Consider the following 27,834-nt stretch of genomic DNA (forward strand, 5'->3'; position numbering starts at 1 on the left):
GAGGTGCCAAAATCTAAGTTTACGGGCCAGGTGATCCAGCCAGATCTCTGAAAGGGGAGAAGGCTCAGGACCAAAGACTCTAATCTAAGTGGTAAGGTGGGCGCGGGTAGTTTTGGCTCACAAGGACACTTCTAGAAAGAAGTGAAGACTTCCTCTGGCCCTCCCATCTCATACTTTCACACACCCTAAACTCCCAAGTCCCTGGGCAAATTGCCCCCAGGCTATAAACCAACGCGAATTGTGTTGGAATGAAATGGCCATCAAGATTCTGGGCTGTGGATCCAGCATTGCAACCAGCCACTGAAAAGCAGCGAGAAAAACCTCTCTGTCCCCCACATCATCCTGCTTCTTCCTCTACTTCTCTCTCATTCTGCCTGGCTGTAAGTGAGCAGATCTGTGTTCAAAATTACCCAGCCCTTCCCTGGCCTTTGAGGCTGTTTTGTAGAATGGCATACCAGGGCTCTGCAAGGATCTGGGTGTTTCACAGATGGTGTTCTATGCTCCTAGCAGAGAAACTAAGTTACCACTGGTTAACTGGAGCCATTAATCCACAGAATAACAATAGCAACTGCCTGGAGGTGGGGGTACGGGAGAGGGGTGCTTTGGCCAGCCAGGCTGGTGTGAATGGCCTTTTATGATAGATGCCGAAAGGAACAGGTCATGTCCATCTCCACTAAGGAGAGACGGACTGGACATCAAAGTGCCGAGCACTGTGAACGGTGTGTATCAAAAACTCTAGACCAGCATATTTTTAAACAAAGAAAGTGTCCCTGCTACAAGCTGACAGCAGTCAGGAGGTTGCAAGCCCCCCCTCCCTGGGTTTGAAAGACAGGCCAGCTGAACAGCACCACTTTGAGCAGATGGAATTGACTAGCTAGGGGGTAAAGACAATGCTTCTCCCTCTGTGGAGACCAGGAGTTGACACAACTCAGGCTGGCTTGCTTTCCAGAAAGAACCCGCAGGCAGAGCCGGAGTCCGTCATCTCTGGTTCTGGCCTGCTGTTGAGCAGTTGGAAAGCAGATCCCTATTAGATCGAATTTAGGGTTCAGCAGGCTGTAGATTGGATTTCTCCTCATTTGGCTGCAGATAGTCTGATAAGAAGGCTCTGATTAGAATACCCTGGATGACTGGGTAATTGCATCTGCTTTGACTCCCGGGCGGTCACTGGGAGTTTTGTCTCCTCCACCCCCCTCCTCCCTCTCTCTTGAGTGATTGGTTCATCTCAAAGTGGAAATGTCCCTTCCGTGCCTAGAGGACCTGGATATTTTCTTTCTGGCACTTACTGTGACACTAACAAGGACCAAGTGAATGTTTGTGCTTGCTTGTTCTGTGCCCCCTTCCCTTCCTGCTTGCTCTGGACTTAGCTGCCATCCTTCCAAATATGCCCAGTTTAGGATATACCCAGCCAGGCTACCTTGGCAATCTGCTTGCCATGGTCCTTTGGACAGGTGATCAGCACTAATAACACTCCCCTAGGCATTCTGGGAGACTTCTCCAGGCAAGCTTTAGCTGTCCTGGAGTTGACCCTGAACTTGATATGTTGTCCTCTGAATCCTCCTGAGGGTTACATCCTTAGTTTAACATCCAAGATCTCAGGTCAAGTGAGCCTCAGGGCTACACATTCACACACATGCATGCACACCCACATGAGCACGCACTCACACACACACATACACACACACACACACATACATATAGAGTTCCTAAACCATAACACACAAGTATAGATGTCCCGGCTGGTGCCTCAGTCCCAACATGGCTTTTCTGACAAATCTGCCTGTCTTCCCCTTCGCTGATGGCTTCTGCGATAAGTTCTCGCTGCACAGTTGGAAGTTGAAAAGCTCATTCTTAAACTGAACCTCAACCTTCATTTCTAAGAAACTCAGAAGTCCGTTTTCATTGCCCTCAGATGTTTTTGAGTAGCTGGCGGACCTCCGTGTAATTAATCCTAAACAGGTTCGGTACCAGCAGCCATTGCCTGAGTAAAGACACGCTCAACGTTTTTGCCTTCGTTGTTCAGGATGGGAGATAGTCTATCAGCTTCCTTGTTCAGCCTGGCTGCTGGGAAGTTTGTGTGAAGCCAGGGAGGCACCTGAGAAGCCAAGGTTAGAACAGAAAGTGTCACCTGCATGTAATCCTAAGTGCTTTCCCTGCACCACCACCCCCTGAGCTCTTAGGACATCTGAGGTGATGGGCATCTGGTCCTGTGTGGCAGCCAGCAGGTAGGCATGCCCTAAGAGGCTGCACTTTGCAGCTTAGAGGCCCCTCGTCTGCAAGGCAGAAAGGCAGTCAGTATGTCACGAGGGCTGTCATTTCCTTCTCTGATGGGCAGCTGCAAGCTGTGCTGTCCCGGCCTTCCCTGGGGAAAGAAGAGCTTTCACTTAACACTCATTGATTACATGGCATGCCTCAGGAAGTCACTGGAGTTGCGGGGGGGGGGGGGGGGGGGGACGGGGGACGGGACGGGACACAGGCCTCAGAGACGGAGGCTTTCCAACCTGCTCCAGGAGGTTTGAAACCAAACCAGAATGCCTTCAGCCTAGGTTATGGCACCTGTTGTTCAGTTTTCTTGGAAGGCAGACAGAAGCATTTGAGGCTCTTGAAGTTTGCCAAGCCAACATGGCAATTACAGAGCAGTGAACCCAACTTCACTCCACATAGATCACATCCCCTCACAAGCAGCTTCACATACGCTGCTGCTGCTGCTGCCGCTGCCGCTGCCACCCAGAGCACCTAGCAGTGATTGAGTAGTTACGATGCCCAGGATGGGTGCTAAGCAACGGCGGATGCATAATCTCGTTTAATCTTCTCAACAATGCTACAAGGAAGTATTTTGATGGAGCCCCATCTTACAGATGGGGAACTGAGGGTTAGTTAACTTGGCCTTGATGGCTCATATATAAGTTTTAAGACCAGGAATCTAGGAGCTCACGTTTCCAGGGACACAGAAATGACGCTGGGTGGGAAGAAAGGGGTCCTCTCCTGCAGCAGAGACAGCTCAACTCAGTGGTGCATTTTTAAGGGGAGCATTCCTCCCTTTGGTGTGAATCTGGCATTTCCTCAGGAAAGCCTTAAGTTATGGAGTGTTTCCGTGTAAACGGTTCTCTCTTCTTAAAGGCCTGATTAGTCACCAGGTGGCAATCATAGGGAAGTGACCACCCCAGTACCTGTGTGACAGGGGGCAGAGCAGGTAGAACTACGCAGGGTCACTTGATTGCCCAGCAGCTAGGTCATAGCCCTCCCTCTAGGCCCCCGGGTCGCAGCTCTCCTCTGATTCTCTTAGGAAAGCCTTACCTGTTCTCAATCCTTCCTGTGTCACTGGAGTGGATAGATTGGCTGGCGTGTTTCCCAAACAGGCCACCGGATGGCAATGCTGTACGCTGCATGCTTTTGTTTCAGTTCTATCTGGAATCACCATGACAACCCAAGGCCTGTGACAACAGCGTAGCCATTAGCGGGAGAGAAGGAAAGAGTCACCTCTGCCACCTTGCGAATTGGCGAGTTCCTCCCGTGCCCATTCACAAGCTCCAGGAGGAGTCTGGTCATGGCCAGAGTGCCTCTGTCCTGTGGCACTAGAAATCAGTCATGTCTTCCTCAATCTGGCGTCAGCAAGTTGCTGAAGGTCAGAATTAGCTCCCCATATTTCATAGGCGAGAGGGACGTGAAAAGAGATTAGTCCTGTTACACTTAGTGGATAAAGAAACTTGGGGTGACAGAGGGTTAATTCTAATGACATCGAAGAGCAGACAGGCATATTAATGAGAGAAAGATGCCTGAGATCCCCCAGCTTAGTCAGGGGGCCGTAATAGCTCCCTTAATTGGTATCCTTACTAATACTTTATGCCCATGTGTAATAGCAAATGCCTCTCTAGAGACACATAGAACATTTTAATGGCAGAGAGCCTTTATAATGCTTTCTTTAAAAGGTGTTCTCCCCTGAAAGAGCCGAAGAAAAGGTCATGCCAGGGGCTGTTGGTACTATCTTTCTCCTCCCATGAATCCGTGGCGTGTGCGTGTTTGTGAAACAGAAACTGATGTGCAGGTTCAGGAAAAGGAAGTTCGTGGTGCTGCTGTTCTGCCTGGGCTCATTCCTGTCTCCCAGGGGGCAGGGGTTCCTGAAAGAGCTTCAGCCCTTCTCTTGGAAAGCCCGCTGCACACTTGCTTGATGCTGGTTTTCTGAGAAGACATTGCATTCTCTGGAGTCTGGAATCTGGTCTTGGCATCTGTGGCAAACACTCCATAAAAAGGAGGAGTAAGGTGACCACCTCTTTCCACAGACCTTGGGGCAGGTGTAGAGAAGATAAATACAACCCAGACTGATAGCTCTGGGCCGCTGAACCAACATGTGGCTGGCTGGAGTTGCCAAGGTGATTTTAATGCAATTTATCACTAAACCCAACTCCAGATGTTAGTGTTTTCCAAACCCTGCAGTAAAGGCCTGTGAGATATGAGCAAGGGTAGTGGCTATCGGTGGGGCTTCAGTAGCCTTTGGAGAGAGACTGTGCCCTTCTTCACAGATCTCAAGGGGCCCATCTTCTCCCCCACACCCCACCCCCCACTACCACTCGAACCCTGAACAAATGAGGCTGCAAGCTGCTACTAGCAGTAAGATTGTCTTAGTTTTTTCTGACAGGCCAGGCCAGTCCCCCTAGCAGGGCATGAGTTATAAGAACTGCTTCCATACCTGACTTGGGGTATTTTTTTCTCCCGCTAAGCTCTGGCTCTGTGTCTCCGACCCTGCTTCTCCCGGAGGCGTCTGTTTCTGGAGAGGATTATCTCCCGCAGCATCTTTATGTTGGGTAGTAATGCCTCTCGACATAAAGCATATGTGCGAGTCCAAAGTGCTGCAACGAGCATGGGGTGGAAGCCTGTCTTGGGGCTAACGTGCAAATATGTACACCTACTATCTGGTGCGCCGTTCTCCTCTCGGTCCTCCGATGAGAACATGGCTCTTCTTGGTTTACATTATTGCGAAATCATCACTAAGTTTGATGGGGAAGTCTGCCTCTACCTCCTCCTAGCCTTTGGGGACTCCTGTTTTGTCTTAGTGAGGGGATGGGTAGGAGAGTGGTTAGACTAACGGATGATCCACAGGTCAGGGAACGCTACTCCATTATTTTATGCCTTTGAGTCTTCACAATGTCGTCTGGAAAGGGGAGACAGCAGATACTATGGAGGGCTGTGGAGGATTAGGTAGTTGTAAGGTGTCAGTACGAGTGCTTAGTGTGGACTGATCTGTTAGGTACCTATTCTCATTGCCTCATCAGCCTCTTTATATGCGTGTGGTTCCTGAGGTCCCATTAGTAGGTTGGCCTGGAAGCCCCAGAGTTAGTTCTGCTCTGAGGACACTCGTGCACAGTTGAGGGGTCAGTGTTTGCAGCTTGGAAAGAGGCCTCTGGAATGAGGCAAATGAGCATCCCAAGTATAGAGGATGCTGTTGTCTCTTGGTCATCCCAGAATGCAGGAAAACTTCTTAGGGAGGAGAATAAAGAGTCATGAACACTATCTCCCTCACCAGCACCTAGCTAGCCCTGAACATGGAACCCCAGCCTCACAAAACTATAAGATACACAAACTGCCATCTTCTATCAGTTACACTAGGGTGAATATGCCACGCTGAGATGCCTCCCCACTCCCAAGAAACAAACAGGGTCTCTTAGACCCAACCAGGCCTCTGTCTACCCAAAGCGTACCCCATACACCTCAAGGCTAGCAAAGCTAGGCATACGCCAGAGATAAGCAGTACAGATAAGAGAAGATGCGGGTAGATTTCAGGCCGAGGATGGGAGGCAAGCTGTGCAGTCACACGGGCTAAGGTTTTGCTCACTGTTGGGGAACTTGACCAAGTCTGTAGTCATCCCGACCCTCAGATTCCTTGTCAGAAAGACGAAGGTGATCGCAACGCTGTTGCGTGGGAAATATTTGGCACATGGGTGTGCCCGCCACAGATGACACAGCCTTCCTGCCATCATTTCTAAAACTCTTTACTGATCCTCAAAGGAGGATGAACCAACTCAGATCAAATATTGTAGAGGTCTTTCCTCCAAAGAAAGAGGTTTAAAACGAGCCCATGTCCATCCTCTAATTGCTAAAGTCCATTGCATTCCTAATTCAAAAAGCCTAAACACACTCTGAAATCTGACCCTTTCTGATCACCTCTATGACATCACAGGTGGAAAAGTCCACGCTTAACCTCACATGACAAGATCACACAGTCCAAAACAAAACAAAACAAAACAAAAAAAGCATGCAAAACCATTATAGAAAAGGTTCTGCAGGCCTTGTATATAAGGTATGTATGAAACATAAATAAAGATAGATTTGGGTCCCCTCCCTCAGCTTTCTCATTATACATACACAAATATTCCACAATCTGAAATTCCAAATACTTCTGGTCCCAAGCATTTAAATAAGGGTTGTTGAGTCTATAGTCTTTTTTCTTCTTCTTCTTCCTTTGGTGCTTTTCAAATGCCCTCATCTCTTGCCCATGACCAGATAACTCAGAGCTCCTTTTATGGCAGCCAGACTGAGTTGAGTAGCTGCCAGTCTTCTTCCCCCCAAAGAGAAAGAGCAGGGGCAGGCTGCTCGATCTTGCCGGTGCTGAAGTTCAGAAGGCCATCCGCAGCGTCTAATTCTCGGTAAGCAGCTTAATTTTATCTCTCCCGACACCTCCTCATCGTGCCTGGGGGCGCCAAGCAGCTGGTAGAGGATGACTGTCCAAGAGACTGCGCCCTTCTCTGTCTTCTTCTGCCCCCTGTTTCGTGAGCACTGCACCTTGAGCTCTGATTCTTAGTAATTCGGCCAGCCTGAGCTGTTTTACTGTTTCACCTCTTTGAAAGAACATCTCATGCTGAGAGATGTAGGAGCAACAAGAGACAAAGGAGCACCCAGGCAAGCCAAGGAAGCCAAGCTGGACCTGGTGAATAAGTATTGCCAAGATCCGCACAGTCTAGATATACTCTAAATGTAAGGCAGAGTTGCTGCTTCTCTGTCCGCAGAGCCATCTTTATTGTCTGAATCAAATACTTCTCAGAACCAAGTCTCGCTGTTGGACTCATGAATCTGGACTAGGGTGTCAAGTTCAAAAGCCTTCTCAAGCCAGGAAGCTTCGGGGGAGGAGGGTGCACAGTAGGGAGGTATGAAGACTGTGGCAGAGAACATACATCCTACCTGTGAATGTGTCCACTGCACAGCTGCCAACACCAGAGTCATTGCCAGGGGCTTTGAGATTTGTTGTCCAAGAAAAGGCAAAGATCTAATGAGTGTGTGAGTGTGTGTGTGTGTGTGAGAGAGAGAGAGAGAGAGAGAGAGTGTGTAGTGTGTGTGTAGTATGTGTATGTGTGTGTGAGTATATGTGTGTCTGTGTGTGTATAGTATGTGTGAGTGAGTGCATGTGTGTAGTATGCATGTATAGTATGAGTGAGTATATGTGTGTGTATAGCATGTGTGAGTGAGTATATGTGTGTATGTGGTGTGTGTGTAGTATGTGTGAGTGAGTGTATATGTGTGTGGTGTGTGTAGTGTGTGTGTAATACGTGTGAATGTGTGTGTAGTGTGTGTATAGTATGTGTGAGTGTGTGTGTAGTATGTGTAAGTGTATGTGTGTAGTATGTGTGTGTAGTGTGTGTAGTATGTGTATGTGTGTGTACTGTGTGTGTAGTGTGTGTAGTGTTGTGTAGTGTGTGTGTAGTATGTGTAAGTGTATGTGTGTGTAGTGTGTGTGTAGTGTGTGTAGTATGTGTGTGTAGTGTGTGTAGTATGTGTAAGTGTATGTGTGTGTAGTGTGTGTGTAGTGTGTGTAGTGTTGTGTAGTGTGTGTGTAGTATGTGTAAGTGTATGTATGTAGTATGTGTGTAGTGTGTGTAGTATGTGTGTGTAGTGTGTGTAGTATGTGTAAGTGTATGTGTGTGTAGTGTGTGTGTAGTGTGTGTAGTGTTGTGTAGTGTGTGTGTAGTATGTGTAAGTGTATGTGTGTAGTGTGTGTGTAGTGTGTGTAGTATGTGTGTGTAGTGTGTGTAGTATGTGTAAGTGTGTGTGTAGTGTGTGTGTAGTGTGTGTAGTGTTGTGTAGTGTGTGTGTAGTATGTGTAAGTGTATGTGTGTGTAGTGTGTGTGTAGTGTGTGTGTTGCATAACATTCCTAACTTCTGACACGTGGAGAGGTCTTACTGTAAAATGGTAGGAAAGACGGGGTTCTCAGGCCATTGGCTAAGCCATCCTGGTATCTTTATGGAATAGTTTCACATTTCTGGCAAGATGGTGCTCAGAGACCTTGAATATCAATATTTAGAACAAATTGTTTACAATTACTTAAAAAATAAAATACCCAAGCCTACTGGCACATGCCTTTAATCCCAGCACTCAGGAGGCAGAGGCAGGCGGATCTCTGAGTTCGCGGCCAGCCTGGTCTACATAGAGAGTTCTAACACAGCCAGAGCAACATAATGAGGCTCTGTCTCCCCCCAAAATTCATTCATTCATTTACTAATTAAAAATTTAAAAGTTGCTCTCTACCTCCTCCTTTTCTCTCTCACTCTGTCCCCCTCTTTCTCTTGCCTTTCTCTCTCTCCGCTCTTCCCCCTTCTCCCTTCTTTCCTTCCCATTCCATAATTCAACCAATAAATATCCAATTCTATTCTGAAAAAAAAATTTAAAGTAAAATAAAAGCTTGTATACGACAGATCTATTTCTGCCTGGGTGGCTAGGCTGTTTTCTGCTCATATCTGCCTCCTTCAAATGTCCCCACCTAGATTGACCTTGACCACAATTTAATATAGAAATCACAGGAAATTGGGAGTGGGGGGTTAGAGAGGGGATGGGCAGATGGGTGGAGTAGATAAGGCATCCATAAAGAAGGAGCTGAACCCCCAGAGACCTGGTTATCGTGAGCCTCCCAGCATGCATTGGAAAACTTTCCTGTCCTGACCTTGAGTAAAGCCCTCGGACTCCACTTCAGTTTCTTCACCTGTAACTGTGAGGTGGCACTGCCCATCTGCCCGGGTTACAGCCAGAATAACAGGGGGTCGGGAACGCACTCTGGAAAACAAAGAGTATTCTAGCAACGTGAGCTCTTTTCCCCACTCTGAGGCGGGAGGACATCTGTGTGGACCCCAGGGACCTTGCCTGTGATTAGCCAGATTAAACAGGCAGTTCTTCTTCTGCTTCTCATGGCCACAGCTGCCTGACAGCACCTGGAGCGCTCAGGAGACTGCAAGGGACGTGGGCTTCCAGCAGGGGAGGGGAGATTGGCACCCAGGGGCAGCTCTACCGGCACTAACTCCGGTCCCTGTGCACTGTGATACATAGACACTCCTGAAGCAAACGGGTCTGTTCTGAATCCCAGGTCCTGTTCTGAATCCCGGGTCAGTCACCACCAAAGGAGCTAGATCTAAATCTGCCCTGAGAACTGATGTTTAAAATCTCAACATTTTTACTCTTTGGTTTCTTTCCCTCTCATTCAAGAAGGAAGGAGAAAGGATTTCACCATAGTTTCAAGGGCACAACCAGTCAGTTCAGAGTTAGAAGGGAAATGCTCAACACCCAAATTTGTCCAACTTAGCAGCTCTGCATCCTGAAACTTGCCTGTGACACTCAGAGCACCTGCTGGACCAGTCTCTCCCACCTCCTGTGTCGTTCTGTGAAGGAGGGGACAGTACCAAGAGCTAAAGAAGAAAGGGTCCCTTTGTGGGTAGGAAAGCTGAACCCAAATCAGAGCTGCCTTCGAGGAGAGACATCCCTGATGTTGCATATGACAATGGGTTATGTGCCCTAATAAAAGATAAACATAAGTAACGGATGGGGAAATTAAAGAGATTACTTTTGTGTTAACTCAGATCACACACAGGGCAAACAAGAAAACTAACCCATATCCTCAAGTTACAGACTGAGGTGAGTGGCAGGAAGGAATTGTATAGGACTGTGAGAGGCGATACTGGGATTTCAGGGTCCTGCTGAGGGTGAGGGGGTTCAGGGCAGGCCTCCCTGAGGAGGGAGAGAGGGTCAGGGCAGGCCTCCCTGAGGAGGGAGAGGGGTTCAGGGCAGGCCTCCCTGAGGAGGGAGAGAGGGTCAGGGCAGCCCTCCCTGTGGGTGAGAGGGTTGGGGCAAGTCTCCCTGAGGAGATGCCATTTGAGCTGTGAGTCCAGGCTTTCCAAAAAGGGGTATAGAAAGGACTCAGAGGGTCAACCATAGAATGCCTGAGGAACAACAGCTGTCCAGTGGGGCGGAAGGGTAATGGATGGACAGAGCAATCTTCTTGGACTGCCAGCCCCCAAATCATGACACAGAGACTTATTATTATTATTTTGAATGCTCAGCCTTAGTTTTAGGCTTGTTTCTAGCTAGCTTTTTTTTCTTCAGCTTTTTATTAGACCAATCAGGTGTGTTAGGCAAGCAAGGTGAAACAGTAACACATCTTTACATAGTTAAACAAATGCGGCATAAACAAAAGCAACACACCTTTACATTGTTAAACAATTATTCACAACACAAACAAATGTGCCACATCTTGACTTAAACAAATATTCTATTCCACAACAGATGGAGGTATGAGGTTATGATAAAGGCAAGAAAGGTGTTTGTGTGTGTGTGTGTGTGTGTGTGCCTACGCATGGACACATTTCCTCCCTGAGAGGATGGCCTATAACCTTCATCAGACTTCCAATGAAGTCAGTGACCCATACAAGCTCTAAGGAATTCTCTGAATCAAAAATTGTCCTGACTCTATCTACTAACGCCTTATAATAATTGTACCAAATGATTTTTTTATACCCTTTCTGATTCCTGGAAGCTCTGAATTCTAAAGCAGAAAAAAAAAAAATGCAGTGCTAGGCTCTACTCCAACTTTTCTCCAAGGCTACAGGACAAGGCCAGGAGCAGGTGTGGTGGTAGGATGCATAGCACAGCATCCATGGTGATGGGGGCAAAGGGAGGAGGGTCTGGGAAGCCACCAGAAGTGGCTCTTTCTCTGGGCTGCGGCAGAAACTCAAGGCCACAGGGATGAGGGATGGCCACTTTCCAGCGGTCCCAGCAGGTGCAGCCAGCCCTTGCTCCACTAGCAATGACCAGAGGCCTCTCTTCTGCCTGCAGCCTCCTCAACGCCAACAAGATCAACTGCCTGCGGGTGAACACCTTCCAGGACCTGCAGAACCTCAACCTGCTCTCTCTGTATGACAACAAGTTGCAGACGATCAGCAAGGGGCTCTTCGCTCCTCTGCAGTCCGTCCAGACCCTGTGAGTACACTGCCCTGGCAGCAGCAGACCCCTACCACCAAAACGAGGGTGGTCTGAGGCCCTGTGGGAGAATTTCTAGCATGTGCAGCAGGGATGGGAGATGGAGCTCAAAGCTCTTACCTGTATGGAGCATCCCAGCAGGGTCTAGCCGTGCTGGGGGTTTATCTCGCTTTCAGACAGGTAGCCTCACAGCAACCCAGGAGGATGCCACCGTCACCCCCAGATTCTATGTGAGACATCCAAAAAGAGTGAGGTGCTGCTTACTCAAGGTCACAGACAGTACAATGCAGGATTGCGAGATTGCGAGCTATGCTCATAAGCACGGTAGCCATGGTGGTGTCCTAAGCAGTCTCCATATCTGTGAGACTCCATCCCCTCCTTCCGGAAGCTTCCTGTACCCCACAAAGCCAAGCCTCTGATATAAGCTTTCCAGGCATACCTCACGCACACAGAACTCAACTCCCAAGGGTTGCTGGTGTGTGTAAATACTGCAGGTAAACAAGTGAGTACAGATCTCAGTCTGTGGTCTTGGCAGTTCCAACCTCAGATTTCAGCCCCAGCTCCAGGCCCGCAATGAGCCCAGGGGTCTCCTGAAACCCCTGGAAGTCATCTGGCCCTTATTTCCTAGCAGTGAGAGGCAGGAACCAATATAGAATGGGAACGGCTGCTTGTTATTGAATGCCGACCACGTGCGAAGCTCCGTGCTTAGTGCTGTGGAGGTTTTCTTGGTGCTCAGAGGAGGCAACGCCCGTGGCACTCCTGTAATGCTAAGGTGAATAGCGACAATACCCACTACTATGTATGGAACGCCCACCATTCACCAGTCGCTATGCTAGCTGCCTTATGTGCCTGGTATCACCAAGCTTGGAGAAATAAGATGCGTGTTACTCTACATGTAAACTCTGAAGCTCCCACCTGGCATTGCCCCTCAGTGTTGGCATGGGTGAGGTGGAGCCAGTCAGCAGTGGGTCCTGCCCCCAGAGGGGAGAGCTGGGAGGCTGATTGCCCAGACCAGATGTTGGCTGCATCTGTGCTGCCTTTGGCAGACAGCTGGCCGCAGACCTCCCCCCCTCCCCCCTTGAGTCCTCTCCGAGAGCAGAGCCTCAACACCAGGTTGCTAGCAACACCAGTTCGCCAGGGCGCAGCCCAAGGCAGGGTGGTAGAGAAGCAAGGTGCCGCAGGTCACCCCCAGATTAACAGCCCTGTCCCTCTTTCAGCCACTTAGCTCAAAACCCATTTGTTTGCGACTGCCACTTGAAGTGGCTGGCTGACTACCTTCAGGACAACCCCATTGAGACGAGTGGGGCCCGCTGCAGCAGCCCACGCCGGCTGGCCAACAAGCGCATCAGCCAGATCAAAAGCAAGAAGTTCCGCTGCTCAGGTAATCAGGTTACTGGAGTGGGGCCCCACTTTCTGACTCAGAATACAGCAGCCCCAGAGAGGCCAATAATCCAATCTGGAGGACAGCGAGCGCTGTAATGGCTCCTGGGGAGCATCTTTGCAAATTAAATTGGGGAAATTCAGTTAGCCCTACAGAAAACCAATTACCTTATGGATTTAAAATAAAACACACTCACACAATAAAAGCATGGGGAGGGGCAGGCGGCTTGGGAGAAACAGAACCTAGGCACAGTCCGGAAGGAGCTTGCTAGAAGCTTGGAGACTGGGCAGCCTTCACTCACACACGCGGGCTTGAGAAGAGGCCAAGATTTATTTTGTCGTCTCTGAAGCCGATTCCCCAAATGGCACAGAACTATACAGCCCAGGCCGGGCTGCAGCCAGGCTTTAGTACAGCCCTCAGCCATAATGGGTTGGGTTACAGGTTTCACAAACACCTTCCCTATCTCCTTGAAGCAGATGGCTGTTCTCTGATGATACGGGAAACAGCAGGCTGTGGGGAGAAGCAAAGCCTGTGTTCCCATGCCCAGCTCTGTGTAGAGGCTGTCTCCCTCCCTCCCCCACCCAGGAAGGACAGGGAGACGAATGGCGAGAGAATTTGCAACCCACCTTGGAAAGGAAGCTGGTCTCCTTGACCAGTGACCACTTGAGCGAGTAGTTAGACGTCATTTCATTTTTCTCTTTTTCTACCGGAAAAGATCAGAACTGTCCTCTACGCACTGTGACTGATAAACCCACAGCAGGAGGTCCTGAGAGAGGGTGAGCCAACCCTGACAGTGTGTATCTCAGCCAGAACTGAGCTCCCATCTATTCCAGAGATGCTCAGCCAGTGTGCTCTCCCAGGAACAGTGCCAGCATGCGGGCTGGCCATCAGCAGACCAGCAGGCAGATTTTGGCTTCCTTGTACCATGTTCTTTGTGCTTTAAGTCAAATTCTGTCGTCTGTATCACTGGGATGACAAGCCTGAGCCTTTTGTCTTATTTTATTTGCAGAGGCAAATACCTGGAGAGGCTCTAGAGAGATGCAGGGACTTTGTGGCAGTCAGGGCCTTGTCTGTTGCCTTCCCCGGCATGGTGACTAGAGAGACAATTTCCTGTGTGGAGCACTGTGCTTCGATTTGCTGCTTCTGATAGCTGCTTGAGGTCAGCTGGTGAGATCCTGCTCGAGAGCAGAGGGAGCTGAGGGCTCCAAGGTGAAGGGTCACCCACGCACCACAACCTCAACCAGTAGGGTCAGGACCAGGCTCCTCGTCGCTCTCTCCTTGACACTGTTAATATCTAGGAGGGAGGCTGTCCAACTGCTTGAGTTGCTTTCTTCCTAGTCTCCTGGATCCACTTCTAACCCCCAAACACTGTCTTTAGATTCCTCCCTAAGTCTGGTAGCGTCTCTGGGAAGAAAGTCTCCCTCCAGCAGCAAGTGTCCTCTGTAGCAGACCAGTCCTTCCCAAGGCTTTCCTCATGACTACCCCCAGTGTTCTTTCCTCTTTTGTCTTTGCCTACTCAGTTCTGAATTAATTAGCTTGGCCAGTTAGTAGTTCCCATTAAAAGTGTCGCTGAAATCAGAGGAGGGCAGGAAGCCACCTGCCGTCTGCGACCCTCAGTCTCGGGAGTGTCTTGCCCACGCCCCAAGGCCTCAAGTTGAGCCTAAACCTTGGGTGGCAGTACAGGGATGTAAGTGACACTGGATCCAGTGACTGGTGCCCTATAATATTAGTCATGGCAGTGACCTAGCGTTAACCGAGGCTAGGACAGGTAGCAAGGTATGGGTGATGCATACAGAAAGAACAGAGTAGGGAACAAGAGATAGACATTGGAACTGGGAAACAATAAAGTTAGATTTGAAATCTAGCTGTGCCAACGTCTACCCATCTACCTTAGTGTTTACAGGATCCTGGCTTCCTATGAGGGGCAGAAATGGGTGGCAAGGATAAAGAAATGGGGAGAAGAGGGTAGAACTCTTGAGCTGACTTTTAAAAAAAGTCAGTGGAAAGCCTATTCCTGTAGAGGTAGTGATGTCCAGAGTCCACATGAGCTTGGCTTAGAACATTTGGTATGCTTTTATATAGCCATGGGGAGAAGCAGCAAGGTTGCCACTGAGCTGCAAAAGCCTTGGCTTTGAGAAACACCAGGACCCGTACCTTGGCTTTGGGGGAATACAGAACCCATAGCCTTGAAGATTTGTGCTTCCATAAAGCTCCAGAGAGGGGAGGGAGAGGGGTGGCGGATGACACGGACTCAAGCTGACAGATAATAACTCTGCGTTTTACTTTCCCCTAAAAGCAGCCCCCTTGAAAAGACGGCTGATGTGATTAGGAGCCCATTTGAGGGCCGCTTCTGCAGTGCACACAGCCTCTCCCTGGATAGGGCATCTGGCTTCCCAGCCGCTTTGCTCAGCCTCTATCAGCTGCATCCATCACCCCGAAACTGAGATCTGTTTAGGGGTGGATGCTGCCCACCAGGGGTGATCTAACAGCCAGTTAAGTCCTTCAGCCCAGGCCCACCTGGGGAGCACTTGGCAGCTGGAGGACACTGCCTGTCTTCTGTCCGGCTGTCCCCTTTAGGCAGAAGCCGTTCTTATGGAAAGGACAGGACTCTTTGGTTATAGCTCAGGGGCACTCTAGAGACCTCAGAGTTCATCCAGTCCACTCTAGAGACAAAATTGAGAACCACAGGGGAAAAAAAAAAAAACAAGTTCAGGCTGTGATTTTCTAGACACAACCTGAAATATTATAATGATTTTAGCATACTAGGAAGATTCCAGTTCATTTGCCTCTGGGACCTTCCATGTCCTTTTAGAAAAGCAAAGCAAGAAGACTCAGAAGGAACTTTATAAATTACATTTTACTTGAGAGAGAGAGAGAGCGCGCGCGCAACAAGGAATAGCAGAAGTATGGAGATCATAGGACAACCTTCGGGAGTCTGTTCTTCCACTATTTGGAGCTTAGAGATCGAACTCACATCACCAGGCTTGGTAGCGCATGCCACATACTGGCCCATCTTACCAGCCACACAAGGTGGCTCTAAAATGTGTGAAATGTGACCTACTCATACTGAGGTACTGAGCAGACTCACAGGAGAAATCTTGGAACCAGAGTGTTCAGGAGCCCTGCGGTCGCAGGTGTCAAGCTGCGGTAGAGCCCACATTACCATTATTGTAGTCTGTAAGATGGGGACGAGGAGAGAGATGGATGGCGCTAGGCAAGGACACGGGTTTATACTATCTCACTGGACCATGATTGCAGACAACAACCCACAGAGTGCTGAGATGCTGAGAACATCTTCTCACTGAACCAGTCCTCAAAACATATGGTAGAGGAGAGTGACCCGTCCTGCCTGTCAGAGGTCAGGTGTCACCTGGCTATGGCTCTATTTCTTTGAGATATGCACAACTCGAGCCTGATGCCAAGTAGAAAGAACATATAAAAGATAGCAGATAAAGATTAGGTCCGTGGCACACAAGACCACCGGACTGGGTCTACCTTATCCTCTCCCATGATTCCCAGCCAGAGAAGGGATGTGGAAATCAGAAGGATCCTAAAGTTAGATATCTTATCCTCCAGCTAATCAATTGGTTCTCTTGCCCTTTCCTTCCATGTCTTTCTCTGACAAAGACCCCTTTCCAGAAGCCAGCCTCTAACTACCGTCCACACACTAGCCCTACTCCTGTGACCGTGCTCTCAGACCATGGTGACTGCCAGTGTCTCGTTCCCAAACCTGAGGCTTCACTGAGTCCCCCTTCTGTGTCCGGCTGAGAATGTGTGGTTTTAATTCTACACTCCCCCTCTACCCTTCAAACCATCTGGGGGTGAACTGGCTATCAGCCCAAGGGATCTGAGGACCCTGCAAGGTACTCAGGAGCCTCCGAGCTGTGGGATGCTAAAGGATGCTTTTGCCTGAAGAGGAGATTATGCTATGCTAGATCATTGAGAACTATGGGAAATCGCTTTTTCTTAAAGACCATAGACTGCCACAAGGTCCCTTAGCTGCGGGGTTGGCCCTGTGTCACAAAGCGTGAGATAGATGCATTGCTGATTTTCCTGTCCTGACAGATCACACGGTGGGACAGGGCAGGCTTCGCAGGCTCAATCCGGGGTCAATATGTCATTGGTGTGTTGTCTGCCGGGATGTTCCTGGCTGTTAGTGTCTGATGGCTTCCCGCCTGTCCCTCTGTCCTACTGAGTCTCCCTGGGGCAGGGCACAGGGAGGTGGGGCCCCTGTCTTTGGCAGGATCCAGTGGAACGCACTACTGGTACTAATCCCGCTCAGTGGAGGCCTGCTCTGGCTCCTGCTTCTCCACGCTGCTTCCTCTGAGCTCCTGTCCTCTCTCTGACGCCTGCTTCCTGACCTTGACTCTGACCAGTTGCCGCGGGGCTTTCCTTTGTGCTTGATCTAACCATGTGGTGGAACGATGGAAACGGAACATGGTTCTGTCAAGCACCGCGGAAAGCACCGTTCTCTCCTGCAGCATGGCCGCCGCCACCGCCACCACCGCTGGACTCTTCTCTGCTCTGGATCACCACACCTGCCCGACCCTCCTCTCCCAGTCTTGACTCCCAGAGGGATGGGGGTGGGAATCCTGAAGGAGTCAGGGATATGGTAACAGGGGTTTATTTAAAAAAAAAAACCCATTGGGGCCATGCTAAGAGTATCCCACAAATCCTATGCAAATGAAGTCACTTACCCCCCGCCCCCCATCTGGTCTCATGTGATTCCAGGAGTGACAGCTAGGTTCCAACTCCCCATTTGAAGAAGACAAGTGTACCTATGGCATAGGCCCCATTGTTTCGTGGGAGACTCCCGGCACAAGGTCACTGAGTGGTAGCTAATGCAGAGGCTTAGTCATCCTGCTCATGACTTTGACAGCACCTCTCTTGGCTCTCTTGGCATGCACTTCATTTGAAACGAATGTAAGCATGAGAACAGATAGAAGCAACCCGGGCCTGAGACCTTGAACTTGAACTGGGTCTCCTTCTGACCCCAGCTTTCACTCCTCGTGAATGCTTAGCTGTAGATCCTGCTGAAACCCAGTGTCCAACATGTTTTCTTAACCTTTGAGCACAATTAACGTGGAGGTGGGGGACTCTTCATCTGGTGCCGTGTCAGAGGCCAGGAGAGGTCTGTGCAGACAATGGCTGTCTCTGACTACAGAGAGAGGGATCTTGGCACCTTCTCTTTAATTTGTCTCTTGATAAATCCTGGGCCTGGTGTAACCAGAAGACTTTGTTGCGGTTTCGTGCTGAAGTCTGTGTCTTACTCCATGAGTAAGAACTAAGGTGGAAATAAACCCTTACGCAACCGTAGGAGCCAAATTCTGCGTGGCCACCAAGCTGTGTGGTTCTAACTATCTCCTCTCTCTGATGGAGACTCAGAGAAGGGCCCCAGTCACTGATGAGTAGTAATGGGTGTCCTATTAGTCTTGCTGACCTTTTGAACATACATAGCCTTCTTACTATTGGTCAGGCTCTGGATGCTTGACACCGTCACCCTTTTTTACAGGGAAAGGTGTTGAGACAGGCTATTAACTACCTGACCCAGGGTAATCTAGCTCCCAACTGGCTGTGCTTTGCCTGAGTACTGTCAAGCCCTTTCTCTTCTGGAGACTCTTTGCCTGTAAAGAAAAATTTTTGGAAACTTTGACTTGAACTGATATGGAGTTGGAGATGGTTTTCACATTCTCTTTCCAGCTTACATCTGCTCTTAGTAATGACTTGAGTAAAAAGGAAAGAAAGTATTGTTCAAATGGTCCTTCTTTTACAACAAGAGCATGCAAGATACCATGGGTACAAGCAAACCCTCCTACATAGAGAAGCATCCTTCGCCTTCTTGCAGAGAAGACATTCTTAGCACTGCTCACCTCATGCAAGGGCCAGGTCTTTGGGAATGAGTCCGTGATAGCGACCTTCCTCAGCATCTCCATGATGCTTTGGCAGTAGGCATGTGGCTGTACCGGGGGGCTCTCCCTCTGTTTTCAGGCAGGTGACTGAGATACAGGAACAGCTTCATGCCCAAATGATAGCCATACTTGTTCTAAAACAGCTAGTGCTTCTCTACCACAGGTGTCTGGTTCCCCCAGCATGGCCTAGGAATGGATGTCTGTATCGTCTGTATGTGTGCAGTGTCCTTGTTCCATTCACACTCGTGACTTGTCCCTTTCCTGTCCATGTCCCTTTCTTTCCAAGCTGATAAGCCCTGACAGACCTTTGAACACTCCCACCCCAGCTCCTCTTTCTAAGGTTCTTCCTCATCTCACCTATCTTGGGGAGGCTTGGGATAGAGGAGGAGGACTCTGGACACATATGCTGGCTTCCCCTTCTGACCAGATAACGATGAACTTGAGATGCTTCACACCCCCCTCCCAGACGCAGATGTAGAACAAGGCTATATAATAAAATAACATTAAAAATTGCTGTCGACTTTTTCACCCAACCTCTGCCTATTAAAGTTTGTCTGTGACTGTGTACCGTGTGTTGTCGTTCTGAGATGTCCGCAAGTGGGGAAGAGGCCTCCAAGGGCAGAGGCAGGCAAAAGCTAGGTGATGTCGGCTCCTCTGAGGCCCACTCCAGCTGGGATCGACCTTTATGGCCTGTCTCCAAACCCTACTAGATCCCTCCCATCCAAGCTCACCCCAAGGAGGAGGAGCTTCAACCCATTTCAGTTGGTCCTCTCCTCTGAAGTATTTCTGGCAGTGACAAATATGCATGGAGATTGAAATTGACTTTTAAAGCTCAGGAAAAGTTAAAAATACTTTTGGGTAGTTATGAGCATTAGGCATAACAAATGGCTCCGAGGCACCCTGGGTAGCTTCCGTAATGAAATATGAAGTGACGGAGGTGGCATTTCGGGCTGGCTCTGACTGGGAAGTGAACTTTTTCGGTTATGTACATACGCTGTTATTAACATTTCTGGTTCCCACTCATATAAAATATCACTTTCCGACCCCCTCGTTATTACAAACCAGGGCAATAACAAAAACAGCAGGGGGGAGGAAATGCTGGAGAGAACACATTAGTCCATCGAATCTAATTGCAAAATCATTTCATTAAAATGGGTCAGCAGCTCCACTGCCGAGGTCTGCCAGTTATAACCTAACGATACTACTGAGAGCGATTCCTGCTAACTACAGACTGCTCTCACCTTGATTAAAACGAAAATGCATTTAATAGGCGGCCGTCCCCAGCCAGTGCACGTCTGCAGGCTCACAGCGAAGTACAAACTGGGCTCCCTCCTGTCTTTCTGCCTTTGCTCGATCGTCAGGGTTCCTCCGTTTTGCAAGTATCCCGTGGCAGACCTGTTTTGAAGGAAACATAATCACGCACGTGCCAAATGCCCCCGCTATGACATCACCATGTCGCTCCACTGACAAGACCAGAATGGACTTTCATCTGGCAGGAGTTGCAGAATAACCTAGTGTTCTGATATGTCTAAAGAGAAAGGGTACAGGGTTTATTCAGTGGGTGATGCGTGCAGGCCAGGAAAAGGATTGACATAAAACGTTGGACCAGGAAGCTGCTGTAAAATTGTGAAACATATGCATAGGTTCTGTTTATGCAAGTCTAGGGTGGGCAAGGGGGACAAAGGAAATGAGTGGGAAGGGAGTAGAGAGGAACAGAAAGGATACATCCAGACTTCTGACTCCAGGTTTCAGCTAGAGGGTGTCTTTTGAGAATGCGAGGCCCACCAGTTTTGTTCCCAATCGGCAGTGACCACAGGAAGATAAATGAGAGTAGAGAGTACAAGAGCAAGGGAGGCGGGCGTTTGCTTGCCTCATCGTCCTAGCTCCCTGGAGCAGAAACCCATTCTGTCTGCCTCCACCACATCAGGCTTGGTGGCTGTTGCTAGAGATGTGGGGGATAAAGGTTCGATCACAAAGCTCATTAGTCTACCTAGTGTGAGTATTAGTCACGTGGGTCTCTGGAAGCTAGCTCTAGTCCATTCACCATGCACTGAGAGCCCCATAGACCTTTAGGGTCCTCATCTACAATGTGACGTTCTAACCTCAGGGGTTAAGAGGAACCACCCATTTGAAGTTTGGAGAAAAGCAACCTGCTGCTGGTTCAAGTGCGGTTAGCTGTCAGCTGCTCCCTTCAGCACCAGTGAAGTTTCTCTGGCCTCTACCAGGTCTTCTGTCATGACCTAGGAAGCACAAGAGTAGAATCACGCGTGGCCATACTGTGCTTGCCTTTTGCTGGAGACTCTGCCTCTGGTATAACTCCCATCTTCACCCAAACCCCTGGGAAATAGGAGCTAGGAAGTTGCAAAGCCTGACCAAATGCACCCTACAACATGGGGACTGCGCGTACTCCGTGTTGCCGTGAAAACACTTCAAGCCATTCGCCAAACATGCGGTGTTCCCGCGCTGAAACACTTCGGAAATGCGCATGGGATCCTCGGGTTCTGGCGGCATTCCACTTGTGCCTTGACAAACATGAAGTGAGCTCACACTGTATACCTGGCAATGCGCTGATGAAATGTGGGTGTGAGAGCGTGAATAACCCCCGCACAACACGCTCACGTCAGGAGAGCCGCGTGCCCTTCCCCATTGCCGCTAGCATAATTCATGTGCTCACAGAGGTCTGTCTGACTGGCCCCAAGGGCATGTCTCAGAGACGTCAGTCTGTCAGGCCTGTTGCCATCACCAAATGACCTTGGAAGAAATGAAATTTTGAAAAGAATAAATCTTAGCTCCAACTTCTAGCTCATGGGAACTGACCTTTTACTGGCATTAAAGAGAACTTCCTCTATGTGGAAGTCAGGTCTGACCCTGGATCCATTTTGTTTTCACTGTGTTTAACAATCGGATTCATTGCCAGTGTGTTTTAAATATCTGGCTTCTCCTAAGACAACAAAACACATCTCAGGCAGCTGTAAGCCAGATTCCCAAAGCATCAGCATTGTGGATTCTGGGTACCCTAGTGCTCCACCCTCATTGAAGTCAGAATCAGGTAGGATGCCGGTGGTCATTTAGCACCAAATGAGGAACTGGCCTCCTTCTCTCGTCGGAAAGACCAGGACGCCCTCTAAGTATGTGACCCCTTCTCGTACCTTACTTCTACCCTCCAGTGCCCCCCACAAAAGTCTCCAGTCTGTAGATGCCAAGCGTCATAGAACCAAGAATCTCCTACAGCTGTAGGTTGGATTCTGTGTAGGCGTCTTGTGGTATTTCTCTGAACAGAGCATATGTAACATTAATCAACTTCTCAAAAGGTTCATGACCCATAAATGCATAAGAGAGCACGCAGATCTGAAGCCTGGCTTCTTGAAAGACAGAAAGTGATGAATGACAAAAGAGCGTGTGGGAAACACGTAGATGTGGGGTGTGAAGAGTGGCCAAATGGTTGTCAGTACCGTCTGCTATTTGATTCTGCACCTTAGAAGCAGTTTCTCCCAAACCTGCGTTCCCATATGCACGTAAGCGTGCACGCGCACACACACACACCTCTACCTCCCAACTCACCTAGCCACCTCACTCCCCACCTCCAGTCCCGACAACTTTAGACCTGTGCCAGGAAACCCAAATGATGATGACAACCCCCCTCTTTGGCCCCACATAGGCTCTGAGGATTATCGCAACAGATTCAGCAGTGAATGTTTCATGGACCTCGTGTGCCCTGAGAAGTGCCGCTGCGAAGGCACCATTGTGGACTGCTCCAACCAGAAGCTGGCCCGCATCCCGAGCCACCTCCCCGAGTATACCACTGACCTGTAAGTCCCACCCCACTGTACCCCTGCCTACATCTCTTTACCCATACCTAAATCATTTTGAGTTAACTCAAATGGGGTTCTCTGTGTGCTTGGCTGAGAAAGACACCCAGACATACGTGGGCAGACTGCTTGCAAGTAAAGACCATTCGTTGGTTCTGAACACTCATTGTAAACCAGGTTCTGCTCTAGGCTTGCATTCCTACAGTGAACAAAGCAAATGGCACCTGCTGGCCCTTAGGTACTTAACAGTATTGCCAGAAAACTAGATATTAAATAAAAATTGTGACTAGGCAAAAATACAACTAAGATGATTAAATGTATCTAAACCACCTAATAACCAGGCTAGAAAGGTGCATTGGTTTATCCGAAACTGGGCAATCTGGCCACAACATCCGTCATCCCAGTGATCATCAGGGTTGATTCTTCCAATCTGGCCAGCTAGGTGGGTGTCCCCCACCTTCCTTCACTACTCCATATGTGTACCCCCAGAAGTGTCACACTTGGCTACAGAGGATGACCTTCCTGATAGAACCTCCAAACCATCTCTCAAGGTCTAAAAAGGGACAAGGTAAAACTTGAAGCATGGTAGAGGCTAAAGGACAGCCTGTGAGGCTAACCAGACCTGCCATTTACCTCTCCTCTTCCTTCCAGCCTCCCTGAGACTGGCCAAGCTGCCTCTCAGATCTGAAACCCAGGTTTCCAGCTGTGATGGGGGGTGGGGAGAAGCAGGGGGGATAATGTCTCCCTCTACACTTCAGAAGGTCTAGAAGGGGAACACAAGCTAATACTATTTCTCTTGACTCTTGGCACAGAGTGAGCCCTGGATACGCAATGGCAGACTTGTGGCTCTGGGTGCTTTCTGTGACTGTCCTAGTCACTGGAGGGCACAGTAGGCTTCTGAGCACAGAGGTGCTGGGTGCGGGGCCCCCTCGGACAATAAGAGTCATCAGGAAGAGATGTGCTTGGGCTCAGGAGATCCTAAGGAACTTCCCTGGGGGTTCGGGTTGCCATTGGTACCCCCATAAAATGGATCCAGGAACTTGGAATTTGACTGTGTGTTTAAAGTACAATGTGAAGTGTGTAAGAAGCCACAATCCCATGAAGGAGGCATGGGAAGGTTCAGACTTAGTGTCTTCCTGCCCTTTCCCATCCAACTCTCTCTGCCGAGCCCCTCACCTCATACTGCAGTTTTTCATGATTCTGTTGAACTCTACTGAATGTGAAGTTGAGGCAGAGCTCAGCCAAAGCCGGATGAGGAAGAGTGGCAGGCGAGCAGCGAAGGCTGAGCCCTGCTTCTTCTGGATCCCACGTAGGCGACTGAATGACAACGACATCTCCGTCCTGGAGGCCACTGGGATCTTCAAGAAGTTGCCCAACCTGCGAAAAATGTAAGTCAACATGGGGTGCAGAAGCCACCTCAGCTTCCTGGGCCCTCACCCTTCACTCCTGCCCCTGTGCCTCCTCCTGTCCCCTGCTGTGTCCTGGCCTGGAAACCAGGGACACAGCACAGAACAACATAGAACTTGACTGTCGTCAAGCTGTCATCATATGCTCCACACCTCCTTGCCCCCTTTCCTTTGTCCCCTCTACTTGTCGCAGCCCCCAGTCCACATTCAGCACCTACTTTAGAAGGTTGAGGGGGTACTTTGATCTGGAAAAACAAGGAAATAGGGGTATCTGGGACCCTGTGGTACTTGGAATTTGGGTGAAGTATGTATGGAACGGGCACATCAGGAAGGAATCTCCATCTGTTCTCAATAAGTTTGGTCACAAAGTCCCCTGGTCCAAGTAGAGACTGGGCTTAGGCAAAGGACCTGTATGCTGTTACTGGTTTCTGTAGTGCATGGCTACTTGTCGTCCTGACCCTCCCCCTTCCTGGGAGCTGGGGCCATGTCATAAAGACAGCAAGAAGGACATTGTCCCCTGTGATGCCCTTGTCCTTAGCCAGGACTGCGTGCCTGCCTCACGGGTACCCATTTCTTCAGTCTTCCTTCACCCATCTTGTGCTGGCTTCATGTTCTATGCTGGGCAGGTGAGGGAACCATAGCTCAGAGAAGTTCAATGGCCTCCCTAAGGCCACACCTTTACTACATGTCAAAACTGGCTCTCAGAATAGGTCCACCTCAGTCCTACCTGTGTGGTCAGGCTCGCTCCCCTCCTCACCCCTTCTAGTGTCTTCGCAGAAGTGCCAGCATGGACAGTGCGGACTTTTCACCATCTGACTCCCAGGGCACACTTGTCTTTAACCATTCTTCCTACCCCACCCCATATCCCATCTCTCCCAGCCTCACAGAGGTGGTGTCTGTTTTTTAAACAAGTTAAATGCAGTCCATCACTACTTACCAATTCCATATTTACTAACTCATTTCTGTATCAAAATTCACAGAACTTTAAAATCACAACTTTTCAAGCTGTTTGTGTCATTTCCACACATATGGTAGTGAAAGCCCTACTCACCCCAACATGCGTCCCTTAACTGGGACACGCATTCCCAGCTGGGGCTGAACACGGTGATGCTCTGCTTTCCGGGTTCAGCTTCAAGCTGTAAGCGAGCATCCACTTTGCGGCTTATCCAGTGGCATGGGCTTCACAGTTTTGTGCTTTTTAGTGCCAGCTTTGGCCCAAGCTGGCACACTGTCTAGATACCCAAAGCCTGAGAGGGTTGCACTGTGCCTCACTGAGGGCACATGCGCTGTGGAGCTTTGTGCATTTGTTCAGCAGTGAACCCAGCACTGCCGGCCATGTGTACCATGTTGATGGATCAATAGTACAGTAAATACAATGTCTGAGCAGAAAGCATTCACAGAACAAGCTTATTATTGATCAGTTGATGGAAATGCCATGGCCAGGGGCTCACAGGAGCCTCGTCTAGTGTTCCCGGGAGCAGCGATTCAATGTGTGCTCGTTCAGCGTTCCTGGTGATAGAGAATTTAACAATCATGAATCACGAGGATTATCTCTAACTCCTCATTTCCTGTTCATCGTATTTCTCTCCATCAGTTCCCTGCAGCCAAGGGAACAGACGCCTTCTAGGCCCTACACAGCTGCTCTCTCAGTGGCACCACAGGAGTGTCTCTGCTGACTACAGCCGCTGCCTTGAGCCACAGGCCCCTGTAAACAGGAGATGAGCTAGCTCTCTGAGGGGATGGCAGAGACCAGGGCACATGTCAGATTGGTAAGGCTGTCACTGTGGCCCAGCACCCATGAGCTTCTGGCACCCAGCACAATTAGCAACCACTTAGATAGTCCTTCCTATTTCTAACCAGAGAAAGCTGTGCTTTAATTTCAACCTCAAGACAGATGTGGAGGTTAATATGGGCGAGAGGAAGCTACTGAAGTGAATCAGGCTGCACCAGTACCGATTGGCCTCGCAAACAGGATCCCAGGAGTCTTCACTTCTGCAAAGAAGACAGTCCCCCATACACGCCTTTTCGGTGAAAGTCACACAAATTGTGTTCCCACTTGCGATGGGGATGTGAGCGCAGAGAAATAGCACTGCAGGCTGAGGGAAACAAGAATACGAATGTGTTACAGGAGGCAGCTGGTCCCCACCGTCAGCCACATGCAACCTGAGCGTGGCCAAACACAAGCCCAGATCTCAACCGAAGGACCAGATCCCACTCGGCTAGTCCCTTTCTTTGCTATGCAGGAGTGGAAGTTGGGGCTGCCAAATATCTCCCACTGCTCCCGGCCCAGCTCAACATTCAGGTGTGGGGAAGAACCTGCAGGCTGGCCTGCATTGACCCAAGCTCAGCTTTTCCTTGTCCACTATGTGGTCCTAGGAGACCCTTGGGGGCGGGGCCTTAGTTTCATCATTTGCATAATGAGAATAAATTTACTCTTCCTGTGAGCGATGATGAGTGACAAGGTGCTGCTCAGAGAACTAGTGCCTGCCTCGTACGCACAAGACCCCGCCCAACTCCCAATACTGCACAAACCGAAGCAGATGAAGAGGAAGAAATAAGGATGGAAGGTGTCGGCCAGAGACGATGCCAGGATTCAGTGCCAGTGGGTCGAGTAGCCTAAAGTACCCAGTTACATTTGTAGACAGTTCTGCACAGAAGGTTTGGGGAGTAGGGCAAAGGTGAGACAAGGCTGGGAAGGCTCTGGTGAACCAACATTAGCTAGCAGTCAACACTTACTGTCTGCTCTGTACCAGAAAGTTCTAGTGCTTGTTTAATGTTACCCTCACGAAGCAAAACCAGAGGCTGTGGGATTGCTTCGTTCCACATCCGAGGGAACGGAGACATCATGTTCGGTGACTTGTTCGAGTTTAAAACTTAAGCAGGGAGCAGAGCCAGGAGTCAGCGGCAGCCTTGCAGGTGGGCTGGGGGAAGGTCACTCCATGGAAGACAGTAGTTGTGTATGTTCTTGCACACGTGTGTGCGTGTGTGCATCCATGTGTTTGTGTCCACATGTGTGTCTGTGTACGTGTGTATCTATATGTTTGCGTGTGTCCATCCGTGTATGTGTTTGTGTCCCTGTGTGTATGTCCATGTTTATCTATGTGTTTGCATATGTCCATCCGTGTGTGTTTTTATCTGTATGTCCCTGTGTATATGTCCATGTGTGCATCCAAATGATGTGTCCATATGTATGTGTATCCATCTGTGTGTGTACGTGTCTGTGTGTGTCCCCATGTGTGGCATGTATGCATGTGTGCGTATGTGCATGTGTATCCACACACTAATCAGTACCAATCACCTGACTAAGACCCCACAGGATGAATCCAGCCCCAGGCCCCCAGCTGCAGCCACTTGTCTAGCATTCCTGCAGCCCTGAGTACCATCCATAGTTCAGCGAGATTTGGGAAGGGGAGTAGAAAGACAGGAGGGAGGGAAGGGGGAAGGAGAAGAGAAAAAAAGGGGCTCCACATTCAGAGCTGTGGCTCTCCTTGCAGTAGACTTCAGCCCAGTTATGATGCTGAGGAGACACACCCATGCATAGCCTGAAAACCGGCCAGCCTCTAGCAAGCCACGGGCACATGGCTGGATTTGTTGCTACTTGCTCTGTTTTTTAATAGGAATTAGTTTCCCTCTTTTAAAACCAAGGAGCTTTCACAGAAGCCATAAGATCTTGCTTTCTGGTACCTCTGGGCTATCAGATGCCCTGGCAGAACTGGCCCAGTAGAGTCAAGCAGAACAGCAACCACTCCCTTAGATGGACATGGGGTCTTGGTCACCTTTATTTCCAAGGGACCCGCTTCTCATCACCATTAAATCACCTGCCTGGAGCCCGTGAATACCTAAGCCTATAGTAGTCCTTCAGGGAGGGACAGGCTCTTGGTCCGTGGACGGAACCACCTCATCCTGGCAGTGTGCCCAAACATATGCTCAGGCATGGCCCATTGTCCTAAGTCTCCAGAAAGGACACTTTTGCTCTCTGATGCATTCCTCCTGGGACTGAGCTTTAAACAGGACTGTAGCTCTGTCCCCACTGCAGTAGTAGCTGGCCAACCTTGTAACTCCAGGGAATAGTGAGTGGCCTAGGAGAGCCTGGCCTCCTCTG

At 49.5% G+C, this 27,834-nt stretch overlaps 1 protein-coding gene across 1 annotated transcript in view; it reads left to right on the forward strand.

Annotated features, from left to right (window-relative positions):
* Nucleotides 1–27,834, forward strand: part of Slit3 (slit guidance ligand 3) — a 593,945-nt gene that overhangs the window by 481,586 nt on the left and 84,525 nt on the right. The window contains exons 13-16 of the mRNA XM_057774230.1: nucleotides 11,084–11,227; nucleotides 12,445–12,608; nucleotides 22,176–22,326; nucleotides 23,640–23,714. Coding sequence (XP_057630213.1) covers nucleotides 11,084–11,227; nucleotides 12,445–12,608; nucleotides 22,176–22,326; nucleotides 23,640–23,714 — 534 coding nt within the window. The remainder of the gene's footprint in view (nucleotides 1–11,083; nucleotides 11,228–12,444; nucleotides 12,609–22,175; nucleotides 22,327–23,639; nucleotides 23,715–27,834) is intronic.

The sequence above is a fragment of the Chionomys nivalis genome, chromosome 7, assembly GCF_950005125.1.
Source record: "Chionomys nivalis chromosome 7, mChiNiv1.1, whole genome shotgun sequence".
Lineage (NCBI taxonomy): Eukaryota > Metazoa > Chordata > Mammalia > Rodentia > Cricetidae > Chionomys > Chionomys nivalis.